This window comes from Arachis stenosperma, chromosome 9 (assembly GCF_014773155.1).
Source record: "Arachis stenosperma cultivar V10309 chromosome 9, arast.V10309.gnm1.PFL2, whole genome shotgun sequence".
NCBI lineage: Eukaryota > Viridiplantae > Streptophyta > Magnoliopsida > Fabales > Fabaceae > Arachis > Arachis stenosperma.
In genome coordinates, this window is record NC_080385.1 from 119,225,908 (window position 1) to 119,242,782 (window position 16,875).

Below are 16,875 nucleotides of genomic sequence, written 5' to 3' on the forward strand. Positions count from 1 at the left end.
TTTTATATGAATTTTATTTGTATATTTTTTAAAAAAATAAATTGGACTTTTAAATTTAAGGGTCAAATTTTTGTAGTAAAGGTTCAATTTATAATGAAATATAATTTTTTTTATGTAAAATAAATCGAAGAATCCAATTTACATGTTTTAAAAATTTTTTAAGCTAAAAAATAAATCTAATCCATAGATTTGTATATTTAAAAAATTTTAAAATAAAAAAAATAAATTTAATCTTTAAATTTGTGATATCTATATGTACAAGATGATTCTGGTACGAGTTGAGAGGAGGATCGGGAATCTGCGGGTCGAGGTGGATGTCGGACTATCCGAGTGGAGCGGAGGGGAGGTACCTGCAAAGACACTCCGACGCTCAAGTCAGAATGGATCTAACAGGTAGAAGATGTGAGGAATGAATGAATACCTGGAGGGACTTGGGTCCTCTTATTTATAGATGATGGGTGTTCTTATCTTATCTTATCTGATCAAGATAAGACGGACGTGTGAATTCAAAAGTTGGTTAGGACCGATTTTTGGGCCTATCGGAGTTGGACCCGGGAAGCCGGGTAAGGTGCAGTCCCGGGTTCGGGATCCGTGGCCCGGATCCGTAACAGTTGCCCCCGCAGTGGGAGAGCGAGCGAGATCGGTCTGTCACTGGGAGACGTTTGTTTTTCGTTTGTGGGCTTCAATTTTTCTCGGGTGTCCGTCTGGTTCCTTCAGGATGAGGTCGGTGTCTCGGTTTCGTGTCGTGGAAGGTTCGTCTGACCGTTTAGGCCTGACGTGACTCTTCCGTATCAGTCGCATCTGTTGCGTTCTTCGAGGCGTTACTTTTTTCGATGGGGGTTATTTATTGCGAGCCGTGTTTTTCCTCTTTTGCCCTTACGTTTGCTTTGCTTTCTAGGGGTATTTTTGTCATTTTACTTTTTCAAAAACCATTTTGGTTTTCCTTCTTCAGTTCCCTCATTTTGCTTTTACTTCTCTATTGCTTCTTTTTTCCAATCAGAGCATTTTCCACTCTCCATTTCTCTTTCTGCGGTTTCGACTGATCTTCTTCTGCGGCGCTTTTCGGTTTTACTTCCTTTGGTTTATCAGGTTGGTATTTCTCTGTTTCTTTTTGCTTCTTCTACTCTGTCTTCTGCTGCATTTTTGTTTTGTTTTTGCTAAGTGTAGTTTTAGAGTAGTTTTGTGGTAGATAGTTCTGTTGTGTTCCGTAAGGGGGGGTGAGTGCCATCGTACAATTTGGTGGTGTGCGGTGGCGGTGTTTGTTTTTGGTTTTCCTCCGCCATTTTCTGCCGTGAGGTTTGGCTGACGGTGGTGCTCGTCGATATTTTAGGTGTGGCTCGCCGAAGGACGGAGGATGTGAGGGCTCCGGTGGCCCCGGCGGGGGGTGTCCCTGGTCTTTTTTCTTGGGTCACTAGTGACGTCTGGGGGACGCCGTCGCGGATGACGGAGGCGGGCCTCCATCGGCTCCGCGATGAAGGGGCTGTCTGTGGGGGTGGCGATGCTGAACGCCACTATGAGCTTTCCCTTCCTGGGGTTGACGAGAGGGTTTGCTATACCAATCTCGACTCCCCGACTGTGCCGGATTGGATGTGGGTGTATGAGGCGATGTTTACCCGGCTTGGTGTTCGGCTTCCCTTTTCTCCATTTGTCCAGCAGTTATTGAACCGGTGCTCCGTGGCGCCGTCCCAGCTACATCCGAATAGCTGGGCGGCGATACGGTCTTTCGAACTTGTTTGTGATTTTTTAGAGCTATCTGCCTCAGTAAATGTTTTCCTTTTCCTCTTCTTGTGTACTCTTCTGACTAAGGAGGGGAAGCACAAGAAGGGGTATGTGTCTTTCAGAGCTCAGCCCCATCGTCGTGTTTTCGATTTGTATGAAGATTCCTTTCACGGTTTTAAGAGTGGTTATTTTAAGGTTCGTCCCGCGGGGGGACATCATCCTTTTTGGTTGACGTTGGAGGGTGAACGTCGGTTCCCCACTTACTGGAACTTTAAGGCGGGCCCGTCGGTGTTTACTCGGGTTTCGAAGGAGTTCCTATCCCCGGAGGAGCGGGATATTGCTCTCGTTCTGTGGCAATTATTTGGGGAGCGTCCTCTTAATCCTCGGGACGTGATGGGTGATCCGGTTGCTTGCCGGTCGTATGTTGGTGTGTGTCTGTTCTTTTCTTGGTTTTTATGTTTTGTTTCCCGTCTTCATAACTTGGGTTTTTTGTATTTTTTGCAGTTGAGATGGCTGGTGGCTTGACATCGTTGGCACGTTTGAAGGCGGCGATGGCCCAGGAGGAGGGGACGTCGTCCCCGGCTACTCCTGCTTCTAACCCCGTTGCGGGGTCGCGGGCCGCTTCTCAGGAGGTAATTTCCTCGGGCGCGCGGGTCGGCGCCCAGGTTTCTCCTGGCCCTGCGAACTCGCCTGAGGTTGTCGTGGTGACGGCCGCTGAGGCTTCTCGGAAGAGACAAAGGCATGGGGAGCCGAGCAGCGAGACTTTTGAGGAAGAGGGTCTTGTGCCCAGTGTGATGGATCGACGCTTTGATGCCCCGGGATTCATTGATGAACACTTGATGCCTGGTACAGAGCCGTTCTTTGATGGCTGTGATGTCTCTTTCCAGGCCAAGTCGGTGTATCGTGCCCTTCTCCGATCTGTCGTTGTTGTTCGGAAAGCCGAGCCCGTGATGGCTCAGGTTGGTTTGTTGGATAAGAAGCTCCGTCAGTCCCAGGCTAAGGTGGCTAAGCTGAAGGAGGAGCTTGAGGCTGCCAAAGCTGCGAAGGAGAGGGCGGTGAAGTCTTCTGAGGAAGCCGGGCGGAGATTCTCCGACTTGCCGGTGTTGAGACTTCGCTTCTTTCTCAATTGGCAGAGGAGCGGCAGCGGGCTTCAGATGCGGGTTCTCAATCTGCCGTGCTTCTCGCTGAGTCGGAGGCTTTGAAGGCCGAGGTTGCTGCCTTGAAGAGGGAGAAGACGGAGTTGTTGGTTGACGCTAAAGGTGCGATTGCTGCTACCGAGGAGACGATGAAGGCACAGGCCTTGGTGCTGGCTCTGGGCGTGGACGTGTCCGTGATGGGAGCGTTCAGGGTCGTTCGTGATGGCCAGATTGTCGACCTCGAGTAGTTTTTTATCTCTGTAATTTTTATTTTGAACTTTGTTTGTTTCTGAATATTTTGGATGGCCAAGGGCCGTGACTCTGGGAACCGTTTAATGGTATTTTCGGCCGTCCGGGCCTTTTATATGATCTGTATTATGGTGTTTTTCGGCCATTCGGGCCTTTTTATATGTTTTGAGCTATTCCGTTTGTTTTTTCGTTTTCTCGGACCGTCGTTTGGTCGGATTTTTATGGATATCCGTGTGTTGGGCCTGGGGGTGATCATTTCTCCAGTCGTGGTCGTGTCTTTGTTCCGTATTTGGGACGTGTAGGAAAGTGGAAATAGCTTTTAATGGAATTTTTATTGAATGGTTGGGCCTCGTTAAAACCCTCCGTTAACGGCGGGAAAGAGTACCCGAGATTTAAAAATATAAATAAAGGATAAAAAATAGAAAGGAAAATAAGGGGCGACCTATTTAGGTCGGTTTAGGTGTAGTATCGTCGCAAGTTAGCTGCGTTCCAGGTCCTCGGGACTTCGTTGCCGTTGAGCCGTTCGAGTTTATATGCTCCTTTTCCGATTACGGCCTTGATTCTGTATGGTCCTTCCCAGTTGGGGGTGAGCTTTCCTTCTCCTGGAGTCGGGGGACCGATATCGTTTCGTCGTAGGACGAGGTCGTCGGCCGCAAATTCTCGTCGGATAACGCCGTGATTGTATCTTAGGCTGATTCTTTGTTTGAGTGCTAACTCTTTGACGTGAGCTATGCTTCTTTCTTCGTTAATGAGGTCTCCTTCTGCTTCTTCGTCGTTACCTCCGACCGTTTTCCTGGGGATGGGGTCTCCAATTTCTACTGGGATGACTGCTTCTACGCCGTATGTTAATCGAAAAGGCGTTTCCCCCATGGTCGTTTGGGGTGTTGTTCGGTACGACCATAGAACTGACCCTAATTCGTCTGCCCATAGTCCTTTGGCTTCGTCGAGCCGTTTCTTGAGTCCTTTAACGATTATTTTGTTTGCGGATTCCACCTGTCCGTTTGTTTGAGGGTGTTCTACTGAGCTGAAGCGATGGGATATGTGTAATCCTTCTAAGAACTTTGAGAATTTTTTGTTGGTAAACTGGGTTCCGTTGTCCGAGATGACGACCTCAAGGATTCCGAATCGGGTGATGATCTGTCGCCAAACGAATTTCCGACACTGGGTCGCCGTTATGGAGGCCAGAGGTTCGGCCTCGATCCATTTGGTGTAGTAATCTATGGCGACAATGAGATATCTTAGTTGGCCGGGAGCTGTAGGGAAGGGCCCGACGAGGTCGATCCCCCAAGTGCCGAACGGCCGTTCTGCCGATATGGTGCTGAGCTGGTGTGGGGCGGCTTGGTGGATATTGGCGTGTCTTTGGCATTTGTCACAACTTTTTACTAATTGTATGGAGTCTCGAATGATTGTGGGCCAGAAGTAGCCAGCCCTGACGATTTTTTGGGCTAATGTTTTGCCTCCGACGTGGTGACCGCAGCAGCCTTCGTGGATTTCGCGTAGTCTGTACTCTGTGTCCCCGGGTTCGACACATTTGAGTAGGGGTTGCGAGAATCCACGTTTGTATAGTTGTCCTGCTACGATGGTGTAGTTGGCGGCTTCCCTTTATATTCGCTTTTCCTCTTTTGGATCTGGCGATAAAGCTCCGTCGAGGAGGTATTGTAGGATAGGGTACGTCCAGGACTCCCGGTTTGAGGACGTCAGATGAGCGTTGATTGTTGTTGACACAGAAGGCGACCTAACGACCTCCTGAATTAGCGATTTGTTACCGTGTCCCGGTTTGGTACTGGCTAGCTTAGAAAGTAGGTCTGCCCTGGTGTTTCGTTCCCTGGGGACGTGCTGTATGGTAATGCTTTCGAACCCTTCTTTCAGTTTGTTTACCTTGGTGAGGTATTGTTGGAGTAGGGGATCTCGTGCCTGGTAGCTTCCGTTGATTTGGGAACTGACTACCTGGGAATCGGTATTCACCTCTAGGGCTTTTGCACCGACTTCTCGTGCTAGGGTCAGACCTGCTAGGAGGGCTTCGTATTCTGCTTGGTTATTTGATACTGGAAATTCGTATCATAATGACTGTTCAATTGTGATCCCGTTTTGGTTTTCGAGTATGATTCTGGTGCCTCCGTGAGTGGAGTTTGACGAGCCGTCGACGTGTAATTTCCACGGTTCAGGGGTGAGTTTTTCCGGAGTCATTTCGGCGATGAAATCAGTCAAGGCTTGTGCTTTGATAGCGTTTCGGGTTTCGAATTTGATCTGGAATTGGGATAACTCGATGGACCACGTTAGCATTCTTCCCGCTAGGTCGGGTTTCTGGAATACTTGCTTGACCGCCTGGTCGGTTCGGACCGACACGGGGTGAGCCTGGAAATATTGTCGTAGGCGCCGGGAGGCTGTAAGGAGTGCGAAAGCTAGCTTTTCTAAGCGTGAATAGCGAGTTTTCGCATCCTGTAAGACTTTGCTTATGAAGTATACGGGTTTTTGCTCCTTTTTCTCGTCTTCACGGATGAGAGCTGCTACAAGTGCCTCTTCCGTTATGGAGAGGTATAGGTAGAGTGTTTCCCCTGTTTGGGGTTTGGCGAGGATTGGTGGTTCCGATAGGACCCTCTTGAAGTGTTGGAATGCTTCTTCGCACTCCGTTTCCCATTTAAAAGGGGTCCCTTTTTTCATTAGTTTGAAGAAAGGGATCGCTTTTTGGGCCGATGCACCGAGAAAGCGTGACAACGCGGTCAGTTGGCCGGTGAGCTTTTGGATGTCTTTAAGGTTTTTGGGGCTTGTCATCTCGAGGACGGCACGACATTTCTCTGGGTTTGCTTCAACTCCGCGTTGTGTAATCATGAAGCCAAGGAACTTTCCTGCCTCCATTCCGAAGGCGCACTTTGCCGGGTTGAGCCGCATTTGGTGCTTTCGTAGGGTGTTCATTATGACCTTGAGGTCGTTGATTAGTTGTTCGCTGGATTCAGTCTTGGCGAGCATATCGTCTATGTAGACTTCTAATTTATTTCCGGTCAGGTCTCGAAAGATCTTGTTAACAAGTCTTTGATAGGTGGCTCCAGCATTTTTCAAGCCGAAGGGCATCACTGTGTAACAGTATGTTCCGTCTGGGGTGATGAACGCAGTTTTTTCTTCGTCTGGTCGGTGCATCGGGATCTGGTTGTAGCCGGAATATGCGTCCATGAAGCTGAGGTATCGGTGGCCGGATGCTGCGTCTACTAATCTGTCGATGTTTGGTAGGGGGAAGGCGTCCTTCGGGCAAGCTTTGTTGAGGTTCGTGTAGTCGACGCACATTCGCCATTTCCCGTTAGATTTCTTTACTAGTACGACGTTGGCTAGCCAGGTCGTGTAAGGGAGTTCCCGGATGAAGTTGGCTTCGGGTAGGGCTTTGACTTGATTTTTGACTTCGGCGGCACGGTCTGGTGACATTTTTCGTCTCCTTTGTGCCACTGGCTTAGCTTGGGGGTCCACGGCTAGATGGTGGGACATTAGGTCGGGGTTTATTCCCGGCATGTCGGCTGGTGTAAATGCGAACAGGTCTCTGTTCTGTTTCAGGAGTTGGGAGAGTTCTTCTTTAAGATCGTACGAGAGTGTTTCTATTAATGAAGGTGTATTCCTCTTTGGTTGGCCCTATTTGTAGCTTTTCCATGTCTTCTTCTGGTTCTGGCCTAGGTTGGCCGTCTTGTCGCGCATCTAGGTCGGCTAGGAATATTCCGGCCGCATCTCGGGATTTTTTCCTTAGGGCTAGGCTGGTGTTGTCGCATTCGGCTGCGATCTCTCGGTCTCCGTGAATGGTACCGACGGAGCCGTCGTCGGTTCTGAACTTCATGAGGAGGTATTTGGTGAAGATGACTGCAGAGAAGTCATTGATTGTTTTTCTTCCGAGAATCACGTTATAGGCTGTGGAGTCTTTTAGGACTACGAATTCAGATAGGATTGTCTTTTTCTGATTGCTTGTTCCTATGGTGATGGGGAGGGTAATTGAGCCATCTGGTTTGAGAAAGTTGTCCCCGAGTCCCGTGACGCCGTGGCGGTGTGTTTGGAGGTTGTCGTTGCGGAGCCCGAGCTTGTCGAAGGCTCTTCGGAAAAGGATGTTGGAATCTGCGCCGGTGTCTACCAGTATCCTTCGTACTAGTCCTGTTCCGATTCTGGCTGAGATGACGAAGGGGGCATCTTCGGCCGAGGTGCCGTGTTGGCAGTCCTCTGGTAAGAATGTTATCGTATTGTCGGTCGCGGCGATTGGGGCTTGGTTTCTGACGGCCATTACCTTGAGATCTTTTTTCATTGTTAGTTTTGACTTGCTCGATACGTCCTTGCCTGTGATGACGTTCACTATGATGGTCGGGTCTTCCTCCGGGCTCTCCCTGGGGGGTAGCTTTTGGGTTCTCGGGTTACGCCCTTCTCTTTCCGGCGACTTGTCTCTCTCCGCGCGTCTTGGTTCTCTGATGATTTTGGCAAATTCCGGGAGTTTGCCGTCTCGTATGGCCTGTTCAAGAGCGTCTTTAAGGTCGAAACAATCTTGTGTTTTGTGGCCGTAACCTCGGTGGTAGTCACAGTAGAGGGTTTTGTTGCCTCCCGTCCTTTCTTTGAGTTGTCGGGCTCTTGGGATGATGCCTCAATCTGCTATTTGATGGTATATCTCCGTAATTGGTGCTGTTAGGGGCGTGTAATTAGAGAATTTGCCTATTCTCGGTGGCCGGTTGGCCGGCCTGGGGTGGTCCCGTTGATTCTCTTTGGGTGTTGGGTTATGACGGGGAGCCGAATTTCCGTGTTGGGTGGTGGCGTGCTGCCGCTTGTTGGCAGCGACGACCTGGCTGACCTCTTCGTCGTTGATGTAGTCTTTGGCGACGTTCTGGATTTTGTGCATGGTCCATACTGGTTTAGTAGTAAGGTGCTTGCGAAAATCTTCATTCATGAGCCCGTTAGTCAGGCAAAGGCTTGCAACGGCATCCGTGAGTCCGTCGACCGTTAGGCATTCATCGTTGAAGCGGTCGAGGTATTTCCTTGTGGATTCTTCTTGCTTTTGTGTGACCCCTAACAGGCTGATGGGGTGTTTGGCTTTGGTGATTCTGGTCGTGAACTGGGCCATGAATTTTCGTGCTATGTCGTGGAAGCTGGCTATGGATCCGTTCGGGAGGGCGTTGAACCATTTGATCGCCAGTCCGGCAAGGGTTACCGGGAAGGCTCTGCACCGGACTGCGTCGGCCGCTCCTTCTAAGTTCATTCTGGCCTCAAAGGCCGTTAGATGTTCCTGAGGGTCCTTGGTTCCGTCATACTTCATGTCGGTGGGTTTGTCGAAACCTTTGGGGAGCTTCGCTCTTAAGATTCTTTCTGTGAAGGGTGTAGCTCCCATTATGGTGTGTTCATTTCTCGTGCGTTTGGTGTTTCGGTATCTCCGATCCTCGTCCGAATCGTTTTGACGACTTAGATCACGGGAAGCGCTGCGGTGGTGTTTCTTGTTGTATCGCCGTTCCGGCGATTTCTCGTGTCGGTGGTTGCGTGAGACGCTGCTACCATCTCTCCTATCGTGTTGTCAGGTTGGCGACCTGCCGCGGTGGGATCTTGACCTGGAAGTCGCCTGGCTTCCGTGTTCGTTGTTGTGTTTTTCTCTGTTGGTCAGTTTGCCTTTAAGTTCCTGGACCCGGAGGCAGAGATCCTGGATGATCTGTGCCGCTTTGTCCCTGGCTTTCTCAGGATGTCGCGGGTCCGTGACGACGTGTTCGTTCGTGCGGTGGATAGTACTTGCTATTCTTGCTTGGTTTGTGACTTCCTGGTGTTCTAAGGCCGGACGACGCGGTTGGGAGTCATCCTGGCTTGAAGGGTTTTCCTCCAGGACGCCCTCCATCCGGTTCGACTGTCGCAAGTCCCCACAGACGGCGCCAATGTACTAGATGACTCTGGTACGGGTTGAGAGGAGGATCGGGAATCTGCGGGTCGAGGTGGATGTCGGACTATCCGAGTGGAGCGGAGGGGAGGTACCTGCAAAGACACTCCGACGCTCAAGTCAGAATGGATTTAACAGGTAGAAGATGTGAGGAATGAATGAATACCTGGAGGGACTTGGGTCCTCTTATTTATAGATGATGGGTGTTCTTATCTTATCTTATCTGATCAAGATAAGACGGACGTGTGAATTCAAAAGTTGGTTAGGGCCGGTTTTTGGGCCTATCGGAGTTGGACCCGGGAAGCCGGGTAAGGCGCAGTCCCGGGTTCGGAATCCGTGGCCCGGATCCGTAACACTATATAAAAAAAACACTAAATTTTTATATTATTAAGAAACACTCTCTCTACAACACAAAATAAAAAAAACAGTAAATTTTTTGCCAAATTCAAACCATTAGCAAAAGTTTATGTCTCACTCGTTTATAAAGATAGAGACTTAGCTTATTTATAATTAAATTTAGTAAAAAATTCAATTGTCTTTGTTATAAAATATGATACTCTTCTCTCCCCTTTTATTTTTATTTATTTACATTTTTTTCACGTTGAGTCAGTCCTTTTCCTTTTCATTTTTCTTTTTCATTTTTCTGGACAAAATAAATTAAATCAGTCTTAAAAACCCAGCTTGACCAATGGTTCGGTTGTTGATGAACCTATGCAATCCAAGTCTTTCTTTTCCGTCCAAGAAAAAGAAAATGCAAGTATTTCATTTTATAAGTGAGAAATTCTTCTCAACAAAAAAAATAAAGGGTGAGAAATTCTTTATTAAGAATCTTAAAACAGTCCCAGCGTTCAAAAGAGAATATATGAAAACTTGCATATGAACAAACACAAGAAATCCTTCTTCACATGTGCACTTTGACCTTGACTTGTTAAAAGTTATAGCCTCAAAATATCAAATTATCAAGCAAGCTGATTCAAAGAAAATAAGAAATCGTCACATTCACATTGGCCTCTCAAGTACGGGCATTTGGAAATTTTGCATGGCGTGGGATTTTTTGGCAGATAAATAATGAAAAAGTTCTATATGTTGAATTCAACAAAGGTCTTATACTTCATCTATTTTATTATATATTTATATTGCGTAAACTACACTTGGGGTTGGTTTGGGTTGAGTTTTTTTGAGTGAGAAATTTTTTTTAAATAAATTACTTTTATTTTATAAAAATAAAATATTTATTTTTAAAAGCCAATAATATCTTATTTTAAAAAAGTAGAAGCAAAATAAATTTTTAATATTTGAGACTTTCTTTTAAATTTATCCAAATGCGAAATAATATTTGACTCTAATCTCACTTGAAATTCAGCGATATTACACAGATGTTTTTCTATTTGGAAAAATATACTAATTTTTTTTCTAATATTTAATTTAATAAAAATTAATAATACTAATATTTTATAAATAGGTGATTATTAGGATACTCATAATAAATCAGGAGTAAATCACCTCTTTTAAGGTGTCATGTTTTGATTAATCTTAAAAAAAAAAATTAAAAACTTACAAATTTAATTTTATACTTACAAATTATGAATTTTATTATTTAATAGTTCAATACAATATTTAATGGAACTCCTCACAAATAAATTCCTATAAATTTCAAACCTTGAATTTAACCATATTTTTCGCTAAATTTAGTGCTTGAAATTGATATGAGTTTATTTCATAAAAATTGTTGTGAGGAGTTATATTTAACGTTGTATAAAATTATTAAAAAGTAAAATCCATAAATAACAAATTTAAGTATTGAATTAAATTTGTGTTAAAATACAATCAAAATATGACACATTAAACAGGATAATTGGATCCCCAATCAGCATATAGATATGAGACCGATGACTTTACTAAATATGATCATGTCTTACTATCTAGGCATAGAGATGCCGTGTTAGAATTTAGTATAACTCATTATTGAAAATAAGATTATTGAGACTTGAGAGTATTAAAATAAAAATATGATGTAAAAAAATATAATAAATTAACATTTTAATATTAATACTTAAAAATTAAGAAAAATATAATATATTTGATTATATATATACTTTTTTAAATTTATATTCTTTTAGCTTTAATTAAAAATATATTTTATTAATTTTTATATGTTATTTTTATTTTAGTAAGTAAATATTAATTTTATTATAAAAGTAATTAATAAGATCTATTCAAATATATAAATTAAAATGATGGGATAATATAAAAATTATATAAATTAATGTTTATTTTAGTAATTTTTTATTTAAAAATAATTTTGAGTAATATAATCCAAACATCATTTATTTTATTATAATTCATTCTAATATAAAGATTGTCAAATATAAATTACCTTAACACAAACTTGTAATCAAAATCAAGTTTGTAAATTAATTTTATACAAACTCTCAAATGTAATCCAGACACACACTTAATCCCTTTTATTTTTATAAATAAGAGAACCAATGTTTACTACCAGTGCTTACTAATAACTTAAAAAGTTACGCAACTATTTTTCTGCCAATGCTAAGCCCTAAGCATTTCCCTTCAACCTCGTTGGTCACATAACTCTATATAATGCTTGATATTCTATCTTTTCCTGTCCTGGAAACTAAATCTGAAAAGTAACGTCCTCATCCATTATTGCAGTTACAATTCTAAATACTTTCATGAATATTGACATATTGTTATAAGCTCCTAAGTCCTAACCTGTCATTGCTGGCTGAGAAAAACTATCATGTCATCTACATGAAGTGTATAAAAATTGTGTGAAACTGTGACTTTGTATAATCTAACACCTTTAATCTAATGGTGCATAAGTATAAAGTATCAGTTATTCACCATTCCCATTATTCCCAATTCAAAGGTTCTGGAGACTGATAGGATAATACAAACTTACAAAACAACGTAGTAATCCATAAACAGTTCCAGAAAGAGCAAGATAAGAAAAGAATAGAATATCAAACATTCGTTTCACAAGTTGATTCCTCACAAAAATCCTTATCACTGGATAATCTTATTTAGGCTTCTGAAAACTTTTAAAGTCCACTCATTATCTTCTTCTGCAAGTATCATTTCATCCACAATACAAAACCGACCAAAAGAAAAATCAACAATAGACATGATAATGCATCATCGTATCCAATGTAAACACCAGTACCTAGCATAAATTCTGATCCACATTGGCATATATGAGGATTCTCGTGAATATGAACAAAATCAAAACCTTTCACCATCAATACTATGCATAAAATGCCAAGAAATCTCATTTGCATTCTGGATGCATGGTGAAAATGGTTCATATATATATATATATATATATATATATATATATATATATATATATATGTGTGTGTGTGTGTGTGTGTGTACTTTTATAATTATAAATAATTTGCTTTGATTTACACACAAGTTGGACAAATTATGAATACAGCACACCACATTAGTGGCGGACATCCATCACACAACAATAATAAATGACTTCTCTCATATCATAGTTGACTGAACTCATGCAACCTGAATTTGGAGGAAAATGGAAACCTATCAGAGTAGTCTCTGGCTTCCCATGCTACCTCTTAATTATTTACTCTATCCATTCCAAATAACAGTTGAGCATCGAATTATGTTCCAAGACTAGGCACGATGCTCGACTTGCCTATCCCACTGAAGGTCAGCAGAAAATTCAGCAAAGGCAGCTCGGGGATCGCCATTCGAAATAGACCAGTAGTACTGAGCAGTTTCATTATCAACTTGCATGCTCCTCTTCAAGGAATCAACCACCCTTTTCTTGCTCAATTCCGAGGATATCCTGACTGATATATTGGCACTCTTTGTGTCTGGTACATCGTTCGGATACAACACAGCTACTTCTCTCTTAGCATAGACATCCAGCTCAATAAAGCATGTTCTGTTAATAAGAATGTCAGGGCTACTAAGTGGGATTAATAACCGTTCCCTTGAGTATATCCCATGATCACTCATCATGTTGTTCAGGCGTTTTATGTCCATAACCTGTCAAAACATAAAAATGGAATCAGAAAAATCAATTCAGTTAATAAATTCTTGTGCCTGTAACCATGGCAAACAACAAACAAGGAAACACTAGCTCACAACAAAGAATTGTACAAAAACTGAAATGATAACTTGAAGCATATACAAAACCCAAATTTCCTTTTTTTCAGTTAAGAAAATTTCATATTAAGTTGAAAGTTGATCTTAATTTAGAATCAAGGCTTAGGACTCAGCAAGGGCTTACAAGTTACACATGCCATGCCAAAATCGGCCGAACATGAGATGAAGGCCCATTAGGCAAGCCAATCCCCTAAGTCCATAACTCATTATCACACAGTCATACACCCTATAACTGGGCATTGCATTTATTCTATCAATAAGTGAACAGTAAGAAATACAACAGAACTATCCTTAGATGCACTGTCCATTTTCAAATAACTGCATATTGCATTCCTTTGATGCCCTGATAACGCACGATGTACTCTCTAAAAAGTCATATCTTAGAATAAAGACTGGGAAAATAAAAATTTAGAACCTAATATGGTATTTATAAAAGAAGGTTTAACCCCCAATTAGTATGGACTAAAACATAACACATGAATGTAGAACCATTATTACAATAACAGATAAAAATTAGTGGTTAGTTAGGAATGTTATCAAAGTTGGTTAGATTAATTGCTAAGTTAGCTAGCAGTGCTAGTTATTGAGCTAAAATAGTAGTGTATTTATGGTTCTGAAGCTCAGGTATAGTTTAACATTTCTATAGCTTTTGCAGTTTTTTTGTTAGTAATTAACGGGAAACTAACATCTGCTGTGGTGCATGATGCACCTTTTGATTAGTAGACACACACACAACACTTCATTCATCACTGTTCTTGCTCTCTTCATACAGCTTCAACACTTAACCCAGAGAACAAACAAAAGAACAAATCAAAAAACAAGCTAGCAAGAAAAGGACCTAGAAGAACCAAAAATGAACAATAAGACAAACACCACCACAAAACATAGCCAGTGCAGCACCATCGCCCCTACTTGTCCCTCCTAAGTTCTTCAATGGTTACTAAGCTCAGTGTTTCTCCTTTACCGGTTTTGGAAGCTACACAAAGGCTTTTTGTAGTGCCATCAGCATTTGCTTTCAAGGTGAAAAAAGGTGTTCATTTTGAGTTTTAGGATGGGGCTCTAAGATGCATCCACTAATCAAAAGGTGCATTATGTACCACCTGGAACCAGGCTTTCAATCTAACTCCTCTTTAAAGGCTTTTCCGAAAGTTCAGTGAAAATTAGACAATCCTATTTCATGTTCGGTGTATCAAAAAATACTAATGCTATCTGCATTTGTAACTTTCAAAGACTACAATTTCGGTACACAGATTAAAGCACGGAACTATTCAAAAAAAAAAAAAAAAATAGTGCATTTCACTGTTAATTTAGGGATTTTGATCGAATTGCAGAGGGACCTGAACGGAGTACTTGACGGCGAGGCTGGCGACGCTGTCACCGCGGACAATTCGATGGGAGATGGCGAACTTGGCGAGGGTGTTGTCTCTCCAGAAGCTTCCAGAAATTGGATTCCCAACGACGGCCTTGAGATTCCATGGAGCGAGAAATGCGGCGGTGAGGATGTCTCTGTCGGAGGCGACGGAGCTCCAGAGACGGGAGACGCAGGCGGCGCGAGCGAGGTCGGGGACGGGAAGCTTCTGGAAGATGGTGCGGAGGATGTCGGTGGATGAGAGGGCAGGGAAGTGGGAGTTCATAGGTGAGATGACGGTGGAGAAGGGAGAAAAAGAAGAAGAAGAAGAAGAAGGTGGTGAGGTGGAAGAAGAGTTGTTCATGAGTTGTCTGAGAATGTCACCGTCGTCTTCATCGCAGCAACAGCCCATTCGGATGGTGATGACGTGGGAGAGTTTAGAGCTGGGACGAAGATGTGGTCATGTGGTCTGCTTTCCTGCCTTGTGTACCTGCTTCACCTTCCATTACATCAAATAATATTGGACTGCTGTGTATAAAATATATGGCAGAATATAAATATAAATTAAAGATAAATTAAATTATATATATATATATATATTATATTTTTTTTAGTGATTGAAATAAATTAAATAAAAAAATAAAACAAATAAATATATATTATATATAAATATATTGATAGTTAATTTTAATATATAAATTATATTTTTGAATAATATTATATTAGCGTATATAATAATTTATTGACAAATGATAAATTCTTAAATAAAATTTTAATTTATAACGAATTAATTTTTGACATGTCAAATTAAAAAATATAATAAAAAATAAAAAAATTAATATTATATTAGTGTAATTTTAATTAAATTTTCAACTATATAAACTATGCATCTAAATATGTTACTATTATAAAATATAAATATACATTAAAAATAAATTAAACAATAAATATATATATATATATATTAATAATATTAATTTTAATAATTAATTTTAGTATATAAATAATATTTTTAATATTATATTATTGAATGAATTTTTATTTGAGTTTTTTTTTAAATTAAGCATCGGAATAGAAATATTACGCTTAAAAAATTTCATATCAACTTAAAATTATTTGTTATATTTAAAATTTCAATCGTCTAATCATATTTATTTTTTTGAATTGCCATTAACGCAAAAATATAGTTTATTTTTACTAACATGATGATATATAATTAGATACATATATAAAATTTTTTTTAATTAAAAGTAGAATTAGTTTGTCAAACAAATTAGTTTGGAGAATATAATGTTTGATAATTCGAGTACGAAAAATTATTTTCATGGCATTGGCAATTTGAACCTAGGGCTGCGTTTGTTTATGAGGACAGGATAGGACAAGACACTGAAAACAGGATAAGATACTGATAAACAAAGTCACAAAATTTTGTGTTCTTATATTCTATTTGGTGATAAACTAGAAAAAATTATGAAAATTCAATTTATTCTCATTTTTTTCATTCAAAAAATTTGAGATAAAAAATATAATAATAAAAAATATAATTATAAAAACTTAACAAGAATAATGAAATAAAAAATAAAAAATAAGTTGTGTCCCTTGTTAGTGTCTCTGTGTCCTTCCTGTTAGAGTGGACACAAAATACACTAATTCAGTGTCTCTGAATACATTGTCTCTATCCATGTCTCTTCTGTCAAACACAATTTTGTGTCTCTGTGTCTCTGTCTCAGTGTCCTGTCTCTGTAAACAAACGTAATCTAAGTTACAAATCATCCTGGTTTCATAAGTGCACAATTGTAACAATGCATTTTGGTCCATATTTCTCTGCTGTTTATATTGACGTACAAGTGTTTGTTTTATATTAGAACTGAGTTTGGAGAATGCTATCCCTGTAGCGATGTCAACTAGAGCAGAATCATCATTCTTTGATGGGAGTACTTTTGTTGAGGTGAGTTTCATGGACATTTTTTTGTTGTGATAGGGGGCATTGGTTGAGAGAGAGTAAATTAGTTATATTGTTATTGGATTATGCCGATGATTGTTGCACATGACACATTTTTTGACACAAGTATTAAAGGAGATGTAGCTAGCACTATGACAAGGGGGCAATCAGAAACATTTGTTGATTCGTCTCACGGTTATGGATATATAATGGTGGAAGAGGTAATGAATATAGAATTCGGTACTCCGGGAGAAGCAAGATAATTCTATGCTGGTTATAGTAGAGTAAATAGTTTTTCTATTTGAAAGAGTAAAAGAGTAAAAAAATGCCAAAGTAGAGGTGGTTAGATATAATTTTGTGTGCAACAGGGAGGGGTTCAGGCATAGGAAGTGGTTGGAGAAGTCCAATAGGAAGCAGGAGCACAAGCCCATTGATGAACGAAATTTATCATGCCGAT

General features: G+C 41.1%; 2 protein-coding genes across 2 annotated transcripts; both read right to left on the minus strand.

The window, feature by feature from the left end:
• Positions 1-7,704: 7,704 nt before the first annotated feature.
• On the minus strand, positions 7,705-8,442 carry LOC130949864 (uncharacterized). Its single transcript, XM_057878474.1, has one exon. It carries the CDS (start codon positions 8,440-8,442, stop codon positions 7,705-7,707), a length of 738 nt encoding a protein of 245 aa, XP_057734457.1.
• A 3,481-nt stretch (positions 8,443-11,923) lies between these two features.
• LOC130947275 (F-box protein At1g55000) lies at positions 11,924-14,989 on the minus strand. Its single transcript, XM_057875935.1, has 2 exons — positions 14,466-14,989; positions 11,924-13,008 (listed from the first exon to the last, which is right to left on the minus strand). Exons 1-2 carry the CDS (start codon positions 14,886-14,888, stop codon positions 12,631-12,633), a joined length of 801 nt encoding a protein of 266 aa, XP_057731918.1. The 5' UTR covers positions 14,889-14,989; the 3' UTR covers positions 11,924-12,630.
• Between the last annotated feature and the right edge of the window lie 1,886 nt (positions 14,990-16,875).

Excerpts from the sequence above, each read along its gene's own strand:
- LOC130949864 (XM_057878474.1), bottom strand. The coding sequence starts at position 8,442 with ATGGGAGCTACACCCTTCACAGAAAGAATCTTAAGAGCGAAGCTCCCC.
- LOC130947275 (XM_057875935.1), bottom strand. The coding sequence starts at position 14,888 with ATGGGCTGTTGCTGCGATGAAGACGACGGTGACATTCTCAGACAACTC. Across the intron at positions 13,009-14,465 it reads CCGTCAAGTACTCCGTTCAG|GTTATGGACATAAAACGCCT; the intron begins GTCCCTCTGCAA and ends ATGTTTTGACAG.